Source organism: Dipodomys ordii, unplaced genomic scaffold (genome assembly GCF_000151885.1).
Source record: "Dipodomys ordii isolate 6190 unplaced genomic scaffold, Dord_2.0 Scaffold107, whole genome shotgun sequence".
Taxonomy (NCBI): Eukaryota; Metazoa; Chordata; class Mammalia; order Rodentia; family Heteromyidae; genus Dipodomys; species Dipodomys ordii.
The window spans coordinates 4,235,513-4,256,258 of NW_012267323.1; the positions used below are offsets into that span (position 1 = coordinate 4,235,513).

Here is a 20,746-nt window from a genome sequence, read left to right on the forward strand (position 1 = left end):
TTAAATGAAGATAATCCATCCACAGGGACAGGGTGTTTCCAAGAAGCCCCTTCAACAGAGGCGATAAAGCTCTAGGAATGGGTTTTTATGATCACCGGATGCAGAGTTCTTAGGAGCTACTTCTAAGTACTGAGGTTCTTCATGGGATACGTGAGGAAACTGGTGTATGAATGCAGAAAATGGGACTAGAATCCAGAACTGGCATTTCATTTATTCAGTGAAAAAGAGATTAAGCCACTTTCATCCATTTCCTCCAACCTTTCAAATTTCCTCCCTCTCCTCATTTTCCCAAAATAACACACCGAGAAACAGGTTTGTACAAAAACCACGTATTATTCCCCAGCCCCTCACAAAATTGGGTTGTTGCATTACAGGAATGAAACCAGATTAAAGACATGAAAAGAAAAAAAAGTTACCATTTACACCTAAACGTAAAATTTGTTGAATTCGGGTATTTTGTAGATTACCAGCATAGTAAAAAATAATGTCCGCCTGGATCTCTTATATTTGAAAGTGATCATATTAAAGACCTGAGGTTACAAGGGACCACAGTATGAACCAGAATTTCATTCTTCTAAGACTCCAGGGGAAAAAAAAAAAGGTGAGCGTTGGGAGTTCCCTGTGGGAGAGACAGGAACAAAGTTGAGATAAGCCCGGCCATTGTCAAGGCACTGGGTCTTTCTGGAAGGAAATGCATGGCAAATAAACTCCAGTGGGAACAAACTCATTTCCACCTCCCCCACCCGCCGAGTCTGGAAGTCTCCTTGGTTCCAATATTCCAGTCCTCTGGGTGACCAGGGTCACCTGGTTCAAGGCAAACCTGAGGATTTTTGAAAGGCAAATCTCAATTGTGGTTTTACTTTTTGCATCCTAATATTAAGGGAAGAAGCTCTAAGGTGTTTACAAAAACACCTCCCTATACGGTCTTATATGTAAAGCTTTAGAAAACATTTAGAAAAAGATACCCAAAAGATGTCCTAAAACCTTTGCATTTTAAATAATAAAACTGCCACTTAAGAATGTGAAGTGAAGCCAGATCCTTTGGAAACAAGCTTTGCCCCAAACACCCTTTAACTACTAGTGGAAGGACAGACAGGAGGGAAGGACAGGAAGAGAAAACCAGAAACTCTCAAAGTCACTCATCAGCAGGGGAAGACTGGGACTCAAATTAAGGCTTTTTTTTTTGGGTGTGTGTGTGTGGAGTGGATCTTCCTCTGGAACGGCACCCCACTCTTCCAGCTCTAGCACCCCAAACCTTAAAGCATGATGCATCCAAGTGAGGTGGTTGGTACCCTTAGAACCTCCGTGACAACCCTGTGACAGTGGATTATGAGAGGGAAGGGAGTACCCATGGGAGGCTGAGAGTCTTGCTCACTTTTTCTAATCCCATCCAGAACCGAAAGTACCGCTTCTAGAAATTCCGTTCACCCTGGCTACTGCAAGAGGTAGTTTAGGGACTTGGGCACCACTCCCAGCCATTCTAACCAATTTCCATGAGCTACAAAAAGTTATTATCACTATCTACTTTTTTTTTTCCTTTTCTTCTTCTTTTTTTTTTTTGAGAGGAAAAAATCCCCAACAACACATACATAGCAGTGAATGCAGTAGGCTAGATTCATGGGAGCGGGGGAGTGGGGGGGAGGGGGAAGACGATGGGGAACATGGGAGATGAGGATGGACGACACTGCCCCAGACTCCTGAAACGTTCCTAGCTAGTCTAGGAGCTAAGTGTTGCCACCCCAAATCCCATCCTTCAAAGCTCAAACTGCCCTCAAAAAGCCAAACACCCTCCTCCCTCCAGTCCAGAAAATTCTCTGCATAGAAAACCAGAAGCAGTGGGCCTGGACGAGTCCGTATGTTCTAACACTTGGGCTCTCCTCCACTACACACTAGTTAAAGCGGGACGTTCCGCCAGGCAGGGTGAGGTGCTCACATTCCTCACGTGTGAATAAAATCAATGGGGCAGTCCTTCCTTCCCTTCCCCCCCTTAAATTCTGGTGCATTTATGTGTGGCAAAAATCTCAGGAAACTTCACCAGCAGCACCATTCTTAGCTCAGATAAGCAGAAATAAGGTCACTTTTAATGCCTTTTAAGGTGTGCCCCCTGCGGCTAGCTCCTTCTGCCCATCACCATTTTTGGTTCCTGTTAACTTAGGATGCTTTCCTTTCAAAGGATCCTAACAGGGAAAAAAAAATAATTACAGAGTATTATCTATAGAAGCATAAGAGACAAAGCAACAAACTGTGGGAGAGAAAAAGTGACAAAAGACAAGAGAATACTAACATCGACAGGAGACCTGCAGGTAAAACTGCCGACACGGGGCCCCACCAGAACAGGGGAGACGCAGGTGATTTTAGGATAGCCAGAGCACATGGTCGCCACAGGCTTTGCCTTGAGTGTCAGCTGAGGATCTGACACATCAGGGCTCAAAGAGGAGGGGCAAAAAAAAAAAAGAGTGGGACATGTGCTTGGGGATGCCAGAAGAAAAATCCTGAAAGAAACCCAAGGAAGCTGAGAAACCCAAGTCTTGTCAGCCCCACTCCAGCTGGTGGTGGGCTCCCTGAATCTTCCAGGCTAAGGAGTGACCGAGGCTGGTGGACCGGGAGCAGGAGGTGGAGGGACCCCATCTGCAGGTGGCGGTGGTTGTTGTTGTGGTGGAGGGGGATCTGTAAAGACATCCAAAATAACTTGTTACTGCTAGAAATGCAAGGTGCTTGGGGAAGCCCACTCAGTGCAAAAGGACACAGGAAACTCTTTATGGTGGGAAGCCTAGATAGAGAGGTTGCAGTGAGGCCTGCCTAGATTAAAATGCCAAAGCAAGCTGGCCATGATTGCCATGAGGCCCTGCTGCCACTGAAGTCTATGTGGTCACTGCTCATATATTACTTACCCTTATCTTCCCCAAAGATGGGTGTCTGAATCCACCCTGTCCTCCCCCAAAGCCCACTCCAAGAGTCACTATAGTCCCTTTCAGAACGCCAATGGATTTTGATGTCAGTGTACTCTAGGAGTTCTCTCTACTAATTGTATTTTTTGCAGTTGAATAATAGACTCTGTGCTGGCCAAGTTCTTTTTTTTTTTAATTGGTGGTACTGGGGTCTATACTCAGAGCCTTGTGCTTGCTAGCAGGCTCTTGCCACTGGAGCTATACCCTCCAGCCCGTTTTGGTTTCGTTAGGCTCATGAACTTTCCTGTCTGGGCTGGCTGTGAACCATGATGCTCAGATCTCAGCCTCCTGAGTAGTTTCGACCATCTGTGCAAGCCAATTGTACCAGCTTGCTTTGGCATAATAAGATCAGGTCTTGTGAAAGGTGCATACCATCTTGGTCTGCTTTTTAATTGTTGAGATGGTGTCTACTAGGTGAGAAGGAGTTTGCAGCTATGCTGGGGCTGGCCTGAAACCAAGATCTTCCCATCTCAGCCTCCAGACCAGCGAGCATTTCTGGTGTCAGGAACCATGTAGGGCTGACTTCTTTTTCTTTTTATCACAGTATAAATGTAACCTAGCTGGCCAGAAACTAGATTATTAATTAGCTTTTGCTGGTTAACTGTTTCTGCCAGCGCCAGGACTTCACAGAGGAGATGCTGACAAGCTGGAGAGTCAGGGGAGTCCCTCACAACTCCTGAACTGCAATCCATGGATTTCTGAACGAAACTAGGTCAAGTCCTGAAGGGAACAATTAGTGTGAGTGTGTAGAGCCCTTTCCCAGGTCAACTTGAGCTGCTTTAGTGTACAAAGGAACCCTAGAGATTATTTAATCTAGAGGTTTTACAAGTTCCTAGATCTTGCCAGAAAATGAAATATAAAACAAATAACAAAAGCACAGCTTTGCTTACCAGTCAATGCACCCAACCCTATTCCTGAGAGGTTTCAGGTTTCTACCAAACTTAACACATTTAAACCCAATAATCTCATCCTGGGTGTTATCTTTCCGTAGTGGGAACTAAGTGGGAAGCCTGCCTAGCACTCCAGTGCGATGTCAGCAGCTCAGAATCCCTTGCATGTTCATTTAAGGAAGATCACCCTCTAAAACACTCATTTTTCAAGGTCACCACTCAAGACCCTTTAGGGTGGAATCGTAAAGACACATCATGGGGATCAGCTGTTTAGAACAGTGGTAACTATTAATATCATCTCCATACTAAGAATGGCAAACTGGTTCATTTCCTTGGCAGGCCAGTTCATGTGCCTTGCCGGTAGTCTGTCAAGACAGGTGCTATAGTACAGAGGTATACTATCAGCTCTGCCTACGCTCTCCCTTATGGGGAGATCATCTCCATTTTTTTTTTTTTGCCCGTTCTGAGGCTTGAACTCAGGGCCTGGGCACTATCCCTGAGCTTCTTTTGCTCAAGGCTAGTGCTCTACTACTTGAGCCACAGCACCACTTCTGGCCTTTTCTATTTATTTGGTACTGAGGAATTGTGCATGCTAGGCAAGCACTCTACCGCTAAGCCACATTCCCAGACCCCTCTTGTATTTTTCTATAGGCATAATACTATCTAGGGGCAGGGTACCTTTCTTCTGCCAATGGCCATTTAGATATTTATAACATCATTTACAGGCCATACAGAATTAGCTATGCAGACAGATGGCTACAGGCAGCCTACAAAAAGCATATGTATCTGTCCTATTATGTACCAAATGAGTTTGCAGGCCTTATATATATGATCTGAGGGGCAGATGTTCTAGTCCTGCTACATCCAGCTAAACCAGTCTTTTTTTCCCTGTACATTCTACATTGCTTCAGCCTTTGGGAGTCCGGAAGGGACGTGGGTGTGTGCACATATATATGCGCATGCAAAGCCTTCTTCCCTGTAATGTCTTCCTTCTCAGAGAACCACAGTGCATTCAAGGTACTTTGTAGTCTCCCATAACTTTTAGTAAATTCTGACACCCCTTCCCCTATCTAAAAAGCTTCTGGAGACAAGATATTCTGATTGTTGTTTTTCTGTTTTTTTGTGTGTTGCTGGTCCTGGGGCTTAGTAATAATTTCTGAGCTTCTTTTTGCTCAAAACTAGTGCTCACCATTTGAGCCTCAGCTCCTAGCTTTTTTGGTGATTAAATGGAAATAAAAGTCTCATGGACTTTCCTGCGTGGGTTGGTTTTGAACAGTGATCCTCAGATCCTCAGTGATCCTAGCTCCTCAGCCTCCTGAGTAGCTAGGATTACAGGTATGAGCCATCAGTACCCAGCTGATTCTTGTTTTTTATTGTCTTATGACTAGAAGCTAACTTCTTACAACATAAACTTCTAAAATGAAGCATCACAGACATAGCTAAGTCCTGGCCAATGCTATACCCTCCAGGACTGTTTTCACGAGGCAGATCTACAATAAAGGGTAGACAGAGGCCAACTCTCCAGAGGGCCTCGCTTCGGGAAGAAGTGGCCTGACCTCTGCAGAGTCTCAGGCTTGCTGAGCATTATCAGTGCTGTTTCCACTGTTGGCCTGTAGGGGCTTTGTCATATTTCTTTCTTAACATAGCCCCGAATACTCCCTTTCTTAGTCTATGCAGCCCTTAGTACTATTTTAAGAATAACTATGAGAAACATATTTGTTTCTCCTACTCTGTATTCTTCATTTTTTCTTTTTTCTTGTTGCAGTGCTAGAGACAGAAGCAGTGCTAGAGACAGAAAACAGGGCTGGGCTTGAGCTACACCCCAACCCTTTTATTCTTTTTCCTTTGTGTCCATCACTTGGACTTCTGTATGCATAAGAGCTCCTACAAGGAAAATAACCAGAAGCTATGTATAGCTACTGAGCTTCAAACCAGATAGGTATACACAGGAGTGGGAGATGAATACCTCACTGGCTTCTCCACAGGCTTAAATGTTGAGAATGAAACCTGAGCTAATGGAAGTATTTCACTCATTAGTATTCCATACTGAGAAACAGTGACCAAAATGGATCCTGTGGAACCCACCGTAGGCAGACTGTACTGTCTACAGCCCTTCTCAAGTAGCGAACAAAGTCTTTCTGTCTTCTCCACAGCACTCCTACATTGCTCTGAGGTAACAGGTCTTCCTACTTACACATGCCATTCGGTGCTGTGAGGGGTACCCGGGGTCCTAAGATGTTTCCAGGCATTGGAGGCATACCAGGAGGGGCAGGGCCAGTCCCAGCAGGGTGGATGTTGGCTGCAACAGTGGGAATCATGCGGCCTGGCATGGGTTGCCCAGGCATCATAGAACCTGGGCCTGGTATCTGACCTGTGGAGGGAGAGTTCAAGCACTTTAAGTATACAAGGAATGGGCAGAAGAAAGGGAACAACTCACTGTCCATGAGGATTAAAACAAACAGCAACTCACCAAAGGATGTGACATACCAACAGAACAATGATCTGTGCTTACTCCTATGATGAAAAAATTTTTCTTTTTCTTTTGTTTTTGTCTGAGACCAGGACTCAAACTGAGTATCTGATGCTTTCATTAATAGGTTTGAATTCTTATCACCTGAGCCATGCCTCCAACCCCAGCTTTTATTTTTTTTAATCTACAAAAGAAAATTCATCCCTAAGTCACTGGTGGCTCATGCCTGTAACCCTAACTACTCACAAGGCTGAGATCTGAGGATCCCCATTTGAAGTCAGCCGGGGCAGGAAAGTCCATGAGACTTTTATCTGCAATGAACTACCAGAAAACTGGAAATGGCACTGTGGCTCAAAGTGAAAAAGCTGGTACAAAAAAATTCAGGGACTGCACCCAGGTTCTGAGTCCAAGCCTTATGACCAGGAAGGAGGGGGAAAAAAAGCGCATCCCTAAAAGAGAGCATTCATTCTGGTTAGTTTGTGTGAACAAGGGATTGTCAAACGTCTTCCTGGGCAGACACAATGCCAGGTACAGACCACAGTGAATAGAGAAGTAGAGACTGGCTCAAAGTCCCAACAGCTACAACTCAGCACAGACCATGCTTTGTGAGGGTATGTCTAGCTGAAGGGCATGAAGATCATCATTCAAAAAGATTCTGGGGCTGGGAATGTGACTTAATGGTAGAGTTTTTGCCTTGCATACATGAAGCCCTGGGTTTGAGTTCTCACCACCCCATCAATGGGAAAAGCCAGAAGTGGCACTGTGGCTTGAGTAGTAAAGTGCTAGCCTCGGGGACAGTGTCCAGGGTGAGTTCAAGCCCCAGGACTAGCAAAAAAAAAAAGAAAGAAAGAAAGAAAAAAAGATTCTGAAAAGCAAGGGGGAGGGGACAGGAAGATAGGTAGCTACCTGACTTTTTTTTTTTTTTGCCAATCATGGGGCTTGAACTCAGGGAGGTCCTGGGCACTGTTTCTGAGCTTCTTTTGCTTAAGACTAGCACTCTACAACTAGAGCCACAGCACCACTTCTGGCTTTTTGTTTATGTGGTACTGAGGAATCGAACCCAGGGCTTCATACATGCTAGGCAAGCACTCGACCACTGAGCCCTGAAGGATACTTCTTATATTCAATTTCATTATTTAGTCTTTATAGAGTTTTCAGCAAATTTGTTCTTTTTTTTTTTTTTGGGGTCCAGTTGTGGGGCCTGAACTCTGCGTCTGGGCGCTGTCCCTCAGCTCTTCAGCTCAAAGCTAGCACTCTACCACTTGAGCCACAGCACCACTTCTGGCTTTTTTTTCCTGCTTATGTGGTGCTGAGGAATCGAACCCAGGGCCTCAAGCATGCAAGGCAAGTGCTCTACCACTGAGCCACCTTCCCAGCCTGCAAATTTGTCCTTTAAAGAGTCTGGCAGAAAATATTTTAGACCTCAGGGTCTCTGTGTAATTATTCAACAAAGCCACTTCCGGCTTTTTCTGTTTATGTGGTGCTGAGGAATCGAACCCAGGGCTTTATGCATTGCTAGGCAAGCACTCTACCACACAGCCAGCCACATTCCCAGCCCCACAAAAGAATACTTCTAATGAACAGTCTTACAATAAAGGAACCAAATATAGGAACCAGCAACGGAAACCACGTCTAGCAATGGGTATGTGCTGCCTCCTACCACCAGGTTTAGATTGAACAGAACCCTAGGCAAGCAAGAAAGAACACATTCTACCAGCTTCTACAGAACAGCTGTAAAGTATACCTTTACAAAGGAGCCAGAGCCAGTACTGGCTGGATGAGTTGGGGAACACTGCAGGTGTGTGTTCATCTAAGTATAATATGACACACACTGCTCAGCCCCCATCATTTCCCATAGCACAGAAGTTTTACACACTTTGATGACGTATCTGAAGAGTCTAACTAGTGGGCCATCCCCGGCAGCAGCTCTCTTCAACATGGGTGTACAGATGTAGCAGCCTAAAATCTAAACAGCCACAATCTGGCTCCACTCACCCTATCCTAGATGTGCACTCTTGGCCGAGTCACTCGGCATGTGCGGAGCTTCCTGAGCTTATTTATACTGAGGGAAGCTAAGCAGCTGCTTCCTTTACCACAGGCCTTGCAGTGATTGAGGGAACTGTTCTTTTTATTTTTTGAAAAAAGCAAAACAAAACAAAACAAAAAACAGTGCTTTGCAACTCAAGGGCAGCGATGGGAGGGAGGGAATGAGAGGAAAAAGAGGGAACAGCTTCCACTAAGCAAAAGGAAAGCAATGTACCTATCATCTGATTTGGAAGAAATAGTTGTGTTGTCGAAATTTATAGAATTCACAAACCTGATAGACCAGGATAACGATGATTTGCCTTGTGAAGGTTAAAATGTGTTTGTGACTTTAAGTTTCACTGTCCCATAATACTATGAAGTTTATGTAATCATTTAATCTCAATAAAAAATTAATAAAAAAAACCAAACAGTGCTTTGTGCTTGCTAGCCAAGGACTCTGCCACTTAAGTCACATCTTCAGCTTCATTTTGCTCTTTGAATATGGTGTTATGTTTCTGTCCAAGAGGGCATGGACTGTGAGCCTCGTCCTTCAAGTGTAGCAGGGATGACAAGTGTTTATGACTCTACCTAGCTTTTATGGGTTAAGATGGGGCCTGAGCTGTGTGAATGACTCCTATCTGCAATCCTAGCTTCTCAGGAGGCTGAGAATCATGGTTCAAAGCTGGCCAGGGCAAGAAAATCCCTGAGACTCTGATCTCCAATAAACTACCAGAAAACTGTATGTGGTACTGTGGCTCAAGATGGGAGAGTGCTAGCCTTGAGTGAAAAAGCTCAGGGACAGTGCCCAGCCCAGGTCCTGAGTTCAAACTCCACACCGACCAAAAAAAAAAAAAAGAAAAGAAAAGAAAAGAAAAGAAAAGATGGGGCCTTAGGAACCCCCCCCACTCCATGTTAGCGTGAGACTATGATCAGTCTCATCTCTTACCTCTTGAGTAGGTAGGATTTGATTTTTCACAGTGTCTTATGATATCACTAGCTCATCCAACATGCTGGTGAAAAGCAGAGCCAGATACTTTGTATGGTATAATTTAGTATGCCAAATACCTAAGGGGCTTTACTTAAGCACTTTATAAAGGTGAACTCATTTGATCCCAATAGTCATTTCATCTTCTGGGGGAAAAGGGAAGATAGAAAGATTGAGTAAGTCCCCTAACAACACAGAACATGGAAATGGAGGCACCAGACCTGGGCCTTGAGCTCTAGAGATGGTGCTTTTGTAACCAGAGCCCTCCTACGGATACATTTCAGCTCTCTTCTGGCAGGTGCTCAGACACTGAATGATACAAACCTTGGTACCACCAAACGGATGGATCTGTTGCTTGCTCCATGGCAAGAACCTGACAAAAACAGTTTCTTGAAAGCAACCTCAGAGTGTGGGTTCCAGCAGAGGAAAGAGCTATCCAAGAAACAATCTGGCAGAGGGAAACATCCCTAGCAGATCAACACAAACCCATGGTGACACCTGTCCATCATGTGCTGGGAATAAGCTTTTAGGCTAAGCAGTGTTATTTGTAAAGCTACCTGCTCTGAGCCAGCGGCCCATTTACCTAGTTCCCTATATCTTCATGTTAATAAGCTGGGACAGAGCAGCTTTAGGAGTTTTCAAGTCTACAAGACCAAATCAACCAAAAAAAAAAAAAAATTAAAACAACTCTGCAAAGTGGCAGTATCATAGTTACTGAGGTTTATCTGAGGCATGACTATTGATAATTGAAATTTTCTTCTCAGTAACTCACTATGACAACTTAAAAATACAAACTGCATTGCTTAACGTTGACAGTCTCTATGAAGGATTAAAAAAAAACAACAAACCAACAACAAAACACCAAAGAAGGGCTGGGAAGGTGGCTCAGTGGTAGAGCACTTGCCTTGCATGCATGAGGCCCTGGGTTCGATTCCTCAACACCACATAAGCAAAAAAAAGCTGGAAGTGGCGCTGTGGCTCAAGTGGTAGAGTGCAGAGCTGAGGGGCAGCACCCAGGCCCAGAGTTCTAGCCCCATGACCAAAAAAAAAAAAAAAAAAAAAAAAAGCAAAAAACAAAAACACACGAAATAACTCCTTTTCACTTACTGTGAAGCCTGAAGCCTTCCTGACAGGGCCTATATATGCATGCAAAGTGTGACAGCACAATGGCTCCTTGGAAGGAATGACAGCAAAAAAGGAAGGACTAGAGGACAGATAATGATTTCTGTTTCTTGTTTTTTTGGTGGGTCGTAGGGCTTGAATTTTATGGGTTTGGGTGCTGTCTCTGAGCTTCTTTTGCTCAAGGCTAGCACTCTACCACTTAACCACGGCAACACTTCCGGAGTTTTTTATGTACGTGGTGCTGAGGAATGGAACCCAAGGCTTCATGTACGCTACCACTAAGCCACATTCCCAGTACCCCCCCCCCACTCCATTCTACTTTAAAGGGGCATCTTTTTTTCCCCCCTCCTTCCGGTTTTCTGGTGGTTTATTGGAGATAGGAGTCTCACGGTCTTTCCTGCCTGGGCTGGCTTTGAACCTCAATCCTCAGATCTCAGCCTCCTGAGTAGCTAGGATTACAGGCTTGAGCCACCAGTGCCCGGCTTCTAATTCTTACTAGTATAAAATAACTATATAGGCCCCTATCAGACTAAAAGGAGCCCTTATCAAACAAATTAAATGCTGTGTGTGCATTTTCCCCCCCCCAGGTATTTCCTTCCATAGTAGATAAGAAAAATGAGAAGAAAGAGAAATATGGCTTCAAACCCTCAGTAGCAAAGCATAGGAAAGTGGGAGTCTGACCTACATACAAGCTTTCTTTCTTCTTCTTTCCCTTCCTTAAAAAACACATATACACAAAACAGCAGGCATCCTAAGTCAGAAAAAAATGGAAAGGTTGTCTAAAATTAAGTTTAGCTAGTAGAAAAATTCCTTACACTTTCTTGGGTTTATTAGGTCTTTTATTAAAGCTAGACACCCATCATCTCTAATGGGATATTAGCTAAGGATTTTATTTTTATTCTTTGAAATGCAAGAGGAAGGTGGGAAGGAAAAAATAAAGCTGCGAAAAGAGACCTGTGAATATCTTGTCTTGTATTTCATGCATCCATTTCGAACTATGCAGGCATCCTCTGGCTGAGTCCCCAGCAGAACGGAAATAACACAATCAGGGCCAAGTGAGGGGAAGCCCAGGCTCCTTAGAGATTGCTCCTCCCCACAGCAGCTTCCTGGGAGAGCCTGCCACAGACACTCTTTGTGAAGGACTGGGCCCTCACTGTTCTCTTTGTGAGAGTAACCTGCTATTCCGGAAAGTGTATGGCAGCCTTATCATCAATGCAAGCAGGACGGGTACCACAGATACCAAAAACTGCTGATGTGATGAGCTATTCCTTTTCTCTTTTCAGTGTGGGGTCAAGACCACAGAAAAGGCTAAAGAGAGACGATTAGTTATAATCCTTTTCTGAGTACTATTTCCTTAGTAGTGTTGGATAAGTAAGTAGGTCTAACTAAGGGGCTTAAAATTAAACCCCTGGCGTGGTGGTGCCTGCCTGTAATCGCAGCTAGTTGGGAAGCTGAGGCAGGAGAATCATGAGGTCAAGGCCAGGCTGGGCTACAAAGCAAGATACGATTTCTTAGGTAAACAAAACAAAACAAAGAAAACTAGGAGCCTTATGCCTTGGTTGAAATGTCCTGGAACCTGTATTTTACTGACATAAAATATTCTAAGCTGGGCGCCGGTGGCTCACGCCTGTAACCCTAGCTACTCAGGAGGCTGAGATCTGAGGATCGCGGTTCAAAGCCAGCCCGGGCAGGAAAGACCGTGAGACTCCTATCTCCAATAAACCACTAGAAAACCGGAAGTGGCTCTGTAGCTCAAGTGGTAGAGCGCTCGCCTTGAGCTGAAGAGCTGAGGGACAGCGCCCAGGCCCAGAGTTCAAGCCCCATGACCGACAAAAAAAAAAAAAAAATAATAATAATAAAAAAATAAATAAAATATTCTAGTTTTGCCGGTTCAGGTAGCTTACGCCTATAATCCTAGCTACTATAGAAGGCTGAGCTCTGAGGATCACAGTTCAAAGTCAGCTGGGGCAGGAAATTACGTGAGAGTCTTATCTCCAATAAATCACCAGAAAACCAGAGTGGTACTGTGCCTCAAATGGTAGAGTGCTAGCCTTGAGCTGAAGAGCACAGAGACAGCATCCAGGCCCAAAGTTCAAGCCCCACGCCCGACACACAGACACAGAATAAAAATCTGGTTTTTGTCATCGAAATAATATCATGAATGAATTCTCATCAAGCTAGACCAATTTCTATTCTGATTTTCTGGATACTTCAAAATTCCCACATTAACAACAAGGAAACCATGAAGATATTGAAACTAACAAGCTCTCTTCGCACACAAAGGCTTCCTGCTGCAGGCGCCTTGCTTGAGATCCATGGAGCATAAATAATCAAGAGTCTCATTTCCCACTCACACAAGGAGGCAGGGTTCACCACGGTCCTGGCATACTAGGCTTTTGTTGTCACTTTGACGGCACCCACTTATAGGCAATCATCCTTCAAACAAGTGCCAAGGACCCTGGAGTTCTGATCACCTCACCACCGAGGAGATCCCCAGGCCACTCCTTCATGGTCTTCCATGTGCTATCCTGGATCCTGGAGCCCAGAGTGTAGTCAACAGATACACTACATGTGCCTGATTGGTTACTATAATGACTATTCATCTTTTTTTTTTTTTTTTGGTAGGTTGTGGGGCCTGAACTCTAGGGCTGGGCGCTGTCCCTCAGCACTTCAGCTCAAGGCTAGTGTTCTACCACTTGAGCCACAACGCCATTTCCAGCTTTTTCTACTTATGTGGTGCTGAGGAATCAAACCCAGGCCTCATGCATGCAAGGCAAGCACTCTACCACTGAGCCACCTTCCCAGCCCCCATGACAATTCATCTTGTACCATCTGAAATGGGTAAGTCTTAAAGAGAACTACTAAGCCTGTAGTTTAGGAATCATATGAAACTATTTTACAGCTCACATGAAAAGGGATAAAACGCAGTTTTGTGGATTTTATCCAGTTCAGCAAAATGTGAAATAAAGATGGTAAAAAATGGGTGTGCAAGTACATAAGCAGAAAAATTCTACTGCATGTAATTCCCCAGCTTTTTTGTTTGGTGGGAACAAACCAATTTGAGACACTTTAAGACAAATTTAAGTAAATATAGCTGGGGATTGGTGGATCATGCTTATAATTCTAGCTATTCAGGAGGCTAAGACCCGAGGATCAAGGTTCAAAACCTTGAGCAAAAAAAATCATGCAGGCAGAGTTCAAGTTCTAGGACTGGTGCAGAGGCGCACATGCGCGCGCACGCACAAATATGTACACACAAATATATACTCACAGCTGGAGTTTGCAAGTAAGTTAAGAGTACAATGAAGGGGCTGGGAGTATGGTTTAGTGGTAGAGTGCTTGTCTAGAATGCATGAAGCCCTGGGTTCGATTTCTCAGTACCACATGCACAGAAAAAACTGGAAGTGGTGTTGTGGCTCAAGTGGGAGAGGGCTAGTCTTGAGCAAAGAAGCTCGGGGACAGTGCCCAGACCCTGAGTTCAAGCCCCAGAACTGGCAAAAAAAAAAAGAGTACAACCAAATAATAGTGAAAGAGACAAAAGTGTGCATAAGGGTTTTCTGTGAAAATCCCAAGGACTTGAATGAAAATAAGGTTAAGAATGAGGAAAAAAAGAGAGACAAATCAAATGGAATACATATAGTTGCCATTTAACACTAGCTACTGATGGCCCAGTTCCACCCACGATGTAGGATACCAAGCTGCTATTTGAATGGGCTCTATCACTACCTGATACAGTTTTGCAGAGAAAAATCACATACTTGTATAAATTCTACAGAGCAAGAAAATCTGAACAAGTTCATCATTCAACAATAAATCTGCCTTGATCCTTCCCCTGCTACTTCCCTGATAATGCTACCATTCAGAGACTGACTCTTCCTGTCTCTTCCTACACTACAAAATGTAAGTGAAAATCAAAATCCTAGCTAACTGACCTGGCCAACTATCCAGGACAATTGCTCAGCAACTAAGGAAAATGTTGCTCCTATTCATTTTTTTTGTCTTCCAGGTAAGGGGTAGGTTTATTCATTGTTCCGGCTGGCACCATGCCATTTTGGTCCTCCATGGGGAAAGGCCTGGGAAAGAGAGCTGGGAGAGCTGGGAAAGAGAGAGAGCTGGGAAGAGAGAGAAAAGAGCTAGAAAAAAGAGAAAAGAGCTAGAAAAGAGAGCATCTGGGAAAGAGGTGGGAAAGAGCAAGCTAGGAAAGAGAAGAGATCTGGGAAAGAGAAGAGAAGGAAACAGCTGAGAAAGAGCTAGAAAAGAGTAGAGAAAGAGCTAGAAAAGAGAAGGGAGCTGGGAAAGAGAAGGAAAGAGCTAGAAAAGAGCAGAGAGTGCTCCTATTCATTTCTAAAATGTAATAAACACTGGTTGGAGGACCTGCTTGTAATTCTTTCTTTTTTTTTTTTTTGGTTGGTCATGGGGCTTGCACTCCTGAGCCTTGGAGCTGTCCCTCAGCTCTTCGGCTCAAGGCTAGCATTCTACCACTTGAGCCACAGTGAGCCACTTCTGGTTCTCTGGTGGTTTATTGGAGATAAGAGTGTCATAGACTTTCCTGTCCAGGCTGGCTTTGAATGCAATCCTCAGATCTCAGCCTCCCGAGTAGCTAGGATTACAAGCATGAATCACTGCTTGTAATTCTTACACCTATGTCAGCCAGAGACTAGAGAGGTAAATATATGCAAGATATGTATCCCATTGGACCATTCTCAGGCATAGCCCAATTCTATTCCTTTAGGGATACATATAACACAATGTGTACATTATGTCCTACCTACCATGGTCACAGACACACTATTTAGTTGAAAGCTTGAAAATTGGGTGTGTGTTCATCAGTGGGAAATGGATTGGTGTAGTAGGGCACAGACATGCAGTGAAACGCTGTAACAGAAAACAAATCTGCAAACTGTTTACACAGTGCACACGTCTTATATATGGTGTTGAGTGAAAAGAAGGAATCAGACGGAGGAAATTCACTATGTTCTTCTATTCAGAAAACAATGAAATTCAGCCCAACTAGTGTGAACAGGGTTGAAAGTCAGAAGACACATACTTTGAGAAGTGGGGAAATTGTAGGGCAAAGTGTTGGTTTACTTAGGTGTTTATATAGTCAATAACTACCTATGATTTATGTTTTTCCATATGTATCTCTCAAATATAAGAGAATATTTTGTCATGTATTAAAAAAGACCTTGTCTTATACTGAATGATTCTTTCTATTACAAATTCAATGTGGAGACCCTATCTTGTAGAGAGCGTGAAGAGGAAAGTGACCTATTTCTTTTTTAAAGGCTATTTTTATCAGTTAATTTGCTGGCACTGCCTCACTAGGAAAAATAGTTCTTTCCAAGTCTGCTGAAAATTCCACCTCAGCCCTGCCATAGTGCCTCTGTGGCTCTGGCTTCACTATGAAATCAGATGGAGCTCAGTGTGAATCCTGGCTCTGACAGGAAGCTAGGCTATATGGCTGTGTCATGCACTAGGTCTTCAAATATGAAACAAAGATATTAACAAGAAGTGAAATGATGTGGGTGATGAGCCTAATACATATTAGCAGGCTTTTTTTTTTTTTTTTAAAGACTAGAGTCTCATGTATGTACCAGTGTGCCACAACTTACTGTTTATGTTGGGCTGGCCCTTGAACTGACAATTCTACTATCTCAGACTCTCTACTGTTGGCATTACAGGGGTACACAAGCCATACTCAGCTCATCAGGACATTATATAGAGAAGAAACCAGACGCATCTCTAAACTAAATGCTGTAGCTCCTTAGATGTTCTCTGTGAATAGGTACTGTGGATATGGCACCACCATTAAGAACCAAATACTAGCCAGGCAGCCATGGCTCATGCCTATAATCATATCCACCCAGGAAGCTAAGATCTGAGGACTGTGGCTTAAAGCCAGTCCATGCAACAAAGTCCTTACATCTAATAAACTACTCAGGAAAAGCTGTAAGTGCACTATAGCTCAAGTGGTACAGTGCTAGCCTTGAGCACAAAGAGACTCAGGGACAGTGTCCATGCCCTGAGTTCAAGTCCCAGGACCAGCAAAAAAACAAACAACAACAACAACAAAAAAAACACCCAAAACAACAACAAACCAAAAAAGCCTCAAAACCAAAAAGGAACTGAATACCAGCTGGACATGAGTGACTCACACCTATAATCTTAGCTACTCAGGAGACTGAGATCTATAATCACAGTTCAAAGCCATCCAGGAAGATGAATCCATAGACTCTTATCTCCAATTAACTAGCAAACAGTTGGAACTGAAGATGTGGCTCAAATGGTAGAGCCACCAGTCCTGAGTAGACTGTATCCTACCCAGGACATGTATCAAACTACTTCTGGACAATTGTTATAAGAGCAGGACCTAGATTATGGGACACGTGTGTGTGTGTGTGTGTGTGTGTGTAGGGGGGGGGGTGGGTGGGCTCAGAGGGAGGAGGATGGAGATATAGGACAAGTGATGTAATACTATGGGAGGAAATACACACAGACACAGAAGACGAAGACACAGACACACACAGACACACAAACACAGACACAGACACACACACACGGTATTGGGGATATAAGCTCCGCACAGGGGTACAACTCCAAGGTAGAGTATAAATCAGGCACGGCTGCATTACTGAAAACTGCATTTTCCTTAACATGTAAGTGCCCTTTTAACAAGAGATGTGAATGCATGTGTGTGGATCTTATTTGAATACAGATTCAAACAAAGTACCCAGACATTTAACTAACGATATTAGGGATTATGGTTATTTTCTTTGGTATGATGATAGTTATTTAATAAGTAACATTCTCTTGGCTGTTGAGACATAAAGGTGAAAAGGAACAGTGAAAAGGAACAGATAAAAATATATCATTAGCCAGGTGCCAGTGGCTCACACCTGCAATCCTAGCTCCTCAGGAGGTTGAGATCTTAGGATCACAGTTGGAAGCTGCTCAGGCAGAAAAGAACCTGTGAGACCAGACACAGAGAGGCTCCTCAAAGAAAGAGGAAGCATTGGCTGGGTGCCGCTGGGGGCTCGCGCCTGCCATCCTGGCCGCTTAGGAGGCTGAGATCTGAGGATCATGGTTCAAAGCCAGCCTGTGCAGAAAAGTCCGTGAGACTCTTATCTCTAATAAACCACCCAAAAACCCAGATGCAACATAGTGGCTCAAGAGATAGAGTGATAGCCTTGAACTGAAGAGCTAAGGGACAGCACCCAGGCTCAGAGTTCAAGCCCCACGACTGACAAAAACATACAAATAAATGAGTTATAAGATTGTACCTCTTTATAGAGATTAACCTACCTCACCAAGAGGACTTTGGACTTTGCCTATGATTTTCTAGAAGACAATGGAAATTCTGAAAGGACTTCAGAAATGACCACATGCACGGTAACCCCCCCTAAAAAGCAGACCACAAGCTTTCCAATGTAAGCCATGCTTTCCTCTCACCTGGCTGAGGGGGATGAGGTGGTGGCATCTGGTGGTGCATCAGAGGGTAGGGAGGGGGCTGCTGATGAGGCATCATGCCTGGGTGTCCTGTTGCTCCAAGAGGGGCGAGGCCAGGTCCTCCTGAGTGCTGGTGTGGCTGCTGAGGGTTTTGGCTATGCTGCTGCTGCTGCTCCATTTGCTGTCGGGCTCTTAACTCCGCGTATTTCAGCTGTTCCATGTGGAAGTTCTGGCGCTCAGTAAGCAATTGCTGCCTCTGTTGTTCCAGCTGTGAGAGAAGAAAGATGACAGTAAGAAAGGCTCGCAGGATTGGAGATAAACATATTTGCTTGGTGCTGAGTTCCCTCTTGCTACATACACTTTCCATTACTTGTTATCCATTGCCAAAGACTTGTATGGATCAGTGTGGGGCTTGAACTCCTAGCCTGGGTGCTGTCCCTGAGTCTCTTGTGCTCAAGGCTAATGCTCTACCACTTGAGCCACAGCACCACTTCTGGTTTTCTGGTGGTGAACTGGAAACAAGAGTCTCACAGACTTTACTGCCTGGGTTGGCTTTGAAGCACAATCCTCAGATCTCTGCCTCCTGAATAGCTAGGATTACAGGTGTGAGCCACCAGTCCCTAGCTTTCTCCAGACCACTTCTAAGACCTGCTTTTCTTTTCAACTTCAGCTCTGAGACTACTCAGAACAATGCAATCCTCTTTGAGAAGCTGTCAGATTTTTTTCTTCCTTTTTCTTTTTTCTGGTGCCAGTCCTGGGGCTTGAACTCAAGTTCTGGGCACTGTCCCTGAGCTTCTTCTTCTTCTTTTTTTTTTTTTTTAATTTTCTTTTCTTTTTTTTTGGGTCCGGTCGTGGGGCCTGAACTATGGGCCTGGGTGCTGTCCCTCAGCTCTTCAGCTCAAGGCTAGTGTTCTACCACTTGAGCCACAGTGCCACTTCCGGCTTTTTTCTTTTTGCTTATGTGGTGCTGAGGAATCGAACCCAGGGCCTCAAGCATGCAAGACAAGCACTCTACCACTGAGCCACCTTCCCAGCCCCCTCCCTGAGCTTCTTTTGCTCAAGGCTAGCACTTTAGCATTCTACCACTAAGCCACATTCCCAGCCTGCCACCCTTTCTTTTTGAGGCAGCATCTTGCTATGCTACCCAAGTTGGCCTCTAATTTCTAGACTCAAGTGATCTTCCTGCTTCAGTCTCCCATTAGCTAAGACTATAGCCATGTGCCACAGCCCCTGCATACTTTCAGATATTTAAGAAAATATATGACTACCTGAGTCCCTTTTATCATTTATTAGTCCCCTAGATGCCATCATTTCAAGTTCCCACAATCTTCTCAGGTCTTCTCTTCTAGAAGGGATTCTTCTGGTTAAAATGTAATAGCAGTTACAACCTCTGAATGAAGTATGTGAGTGACCTTAGCTGCAAAGTCACAATTGTCTATGCTGAACTTTGGCAGTGCCACTGAAAATCTTTGCTTATAAGTACCTCTAATTACACATTTACAGATTACTAAAGATGGCCAAATAAAAATTTGCATGGGGCCAAGAACCGGTGGCTCACACCTGCAATCCAAGCTATTTACTAGGCTGAGATCTCAGGATCGCAGTTTGAAGCCAGCCCAGGCAGGAAAGACTGTGCAAATCTTATCTCCAACGAACCAGCAGAAAACTGGAAGTGAAACTATGGCTCAAAGTGGTAGACAAGGCTAGCCTTGAGCTGAAAGAGATAAGGGACTGCCTAGGCTCTGGGTTCAAGCTCCATGACTGACAAAAATAAATGAATAAAAATACATAAAATAAATACAATTAAGAAAATTTCATGGCTCTTGAGGATAGTAAGAATATTGCATTATTCTGGGCCTTAAGAGAAACTACTGTATGTGTAGATTACTCAGAAATCATATGCCCAATAATAGTTCAACCAATGCAGTTGAGCCAACTTAAATAGGAATGAAAACTTTTCCAGTATAATTATCATAACCATGAGAGAGTTGTCTTTTTTTTTTTTTTGTCAGTTGTGGGTCTTGAACTCAGGGTCAGGCTCTATCCCTGAGCTCTTTTTGCTCAAGGCTAGTGCCTACTAGTGTCTACTACTTTGAGCCACAACTCCACTTCCGGTTTTCAGGTGGTTCATTGGAAATATGAGTCTTGTGAACCTTCCTGTCTGGGCTGGCTTTGAATTGTGATCCTCAGATCTCAGCCTCATGAGTAGCTAGGTTTATAGGTATGATCCACTAGCACCAAGCTTTTTTCCCCTTCCCAGTGCTCTACCACTCTGACCCACAGCACCACTTCCAGTTTTCTAGTGGTTAACTGGACCTTCTTGCCTTGGCTGGCTTCAAACTTCGATCCTAGCGGTCATTCTCCTGAGTAGCTAGGGTGGTTACAGGTATGAACTACCAGTGTGTGGCTCCTGGTTTTTCTTTTAGAAAACACAAAGATCTCTGTCACTCCTTTTTTTCTTTGGTAAGAAAAAGATCAATGTGTCAATAAAGACGAAAGGAGGAAAAATGTATCTAATTTTACCATCTACAATATGAATTACCCTCAATTATCCTATTTACTTCTGAACTTCAGCTGTCCTTTTAAAATACTGAAAGTAATTAGAAGAATTAAAAAAGGTAAGTGATTAAACATACACACCTATATCTCAAAGCAAAATCCAGATTATAAACCTAAAGCTTTAATACAGGACAAGCAGGTCCCCTGAGGTGACAGCATGCTCAGACAGCGGGCTCCTATGGGGCTCCAGGAAGTTCATCTTTGCTCTGGAGCAGAGGCTGCAGCGCTTGTAACATATCCTGACCTCATCATGCAAAGGAGAAATCTTTCATTCTGGAAACTTTGTTTTTGTTGGGTTCAG

The 20,746-nt window shown here is 44.0% G+C and overlaps 1 protein-coding gene across 1 annotated transcript in view; it reads right to left on the reverse strand.

Annotated features, from left to right (window-relative positions):
- Positions 1 to 191: 191 nt before the first annotated feature.
- The window catches only part of Smarcc1 (SWI/SNF related, matrix associated, actin dependent regulator of chromatin, subfamily c, member 1), a 93,216-nt gene continuing 72,661 nt past the window's right edge, over positions 192 to 20,746 (reverse strand). The window contains exons 23-25 of the mRNA XM_013028182.1: positions 17,890 to 18,154; positions 6,033 to 6,209; positions 192 to 2,667 (exon numbers count right to left, since the gene is read on the reverse strand). Of these exons, the coding sequence (XP_012883636.1) occupies positions 2,576 to 2,667; positions 6,033 to 6,209; positions 17,890 to 18,154 (534 nt within the window). The 3' untranslated portion in view covers positions 192 to 2,575. The remainder of the gene's footprint in view (positions 2,668 to 6,032; positions 6,210 to 17,889; positions 18,155 to 20,746) is intronic.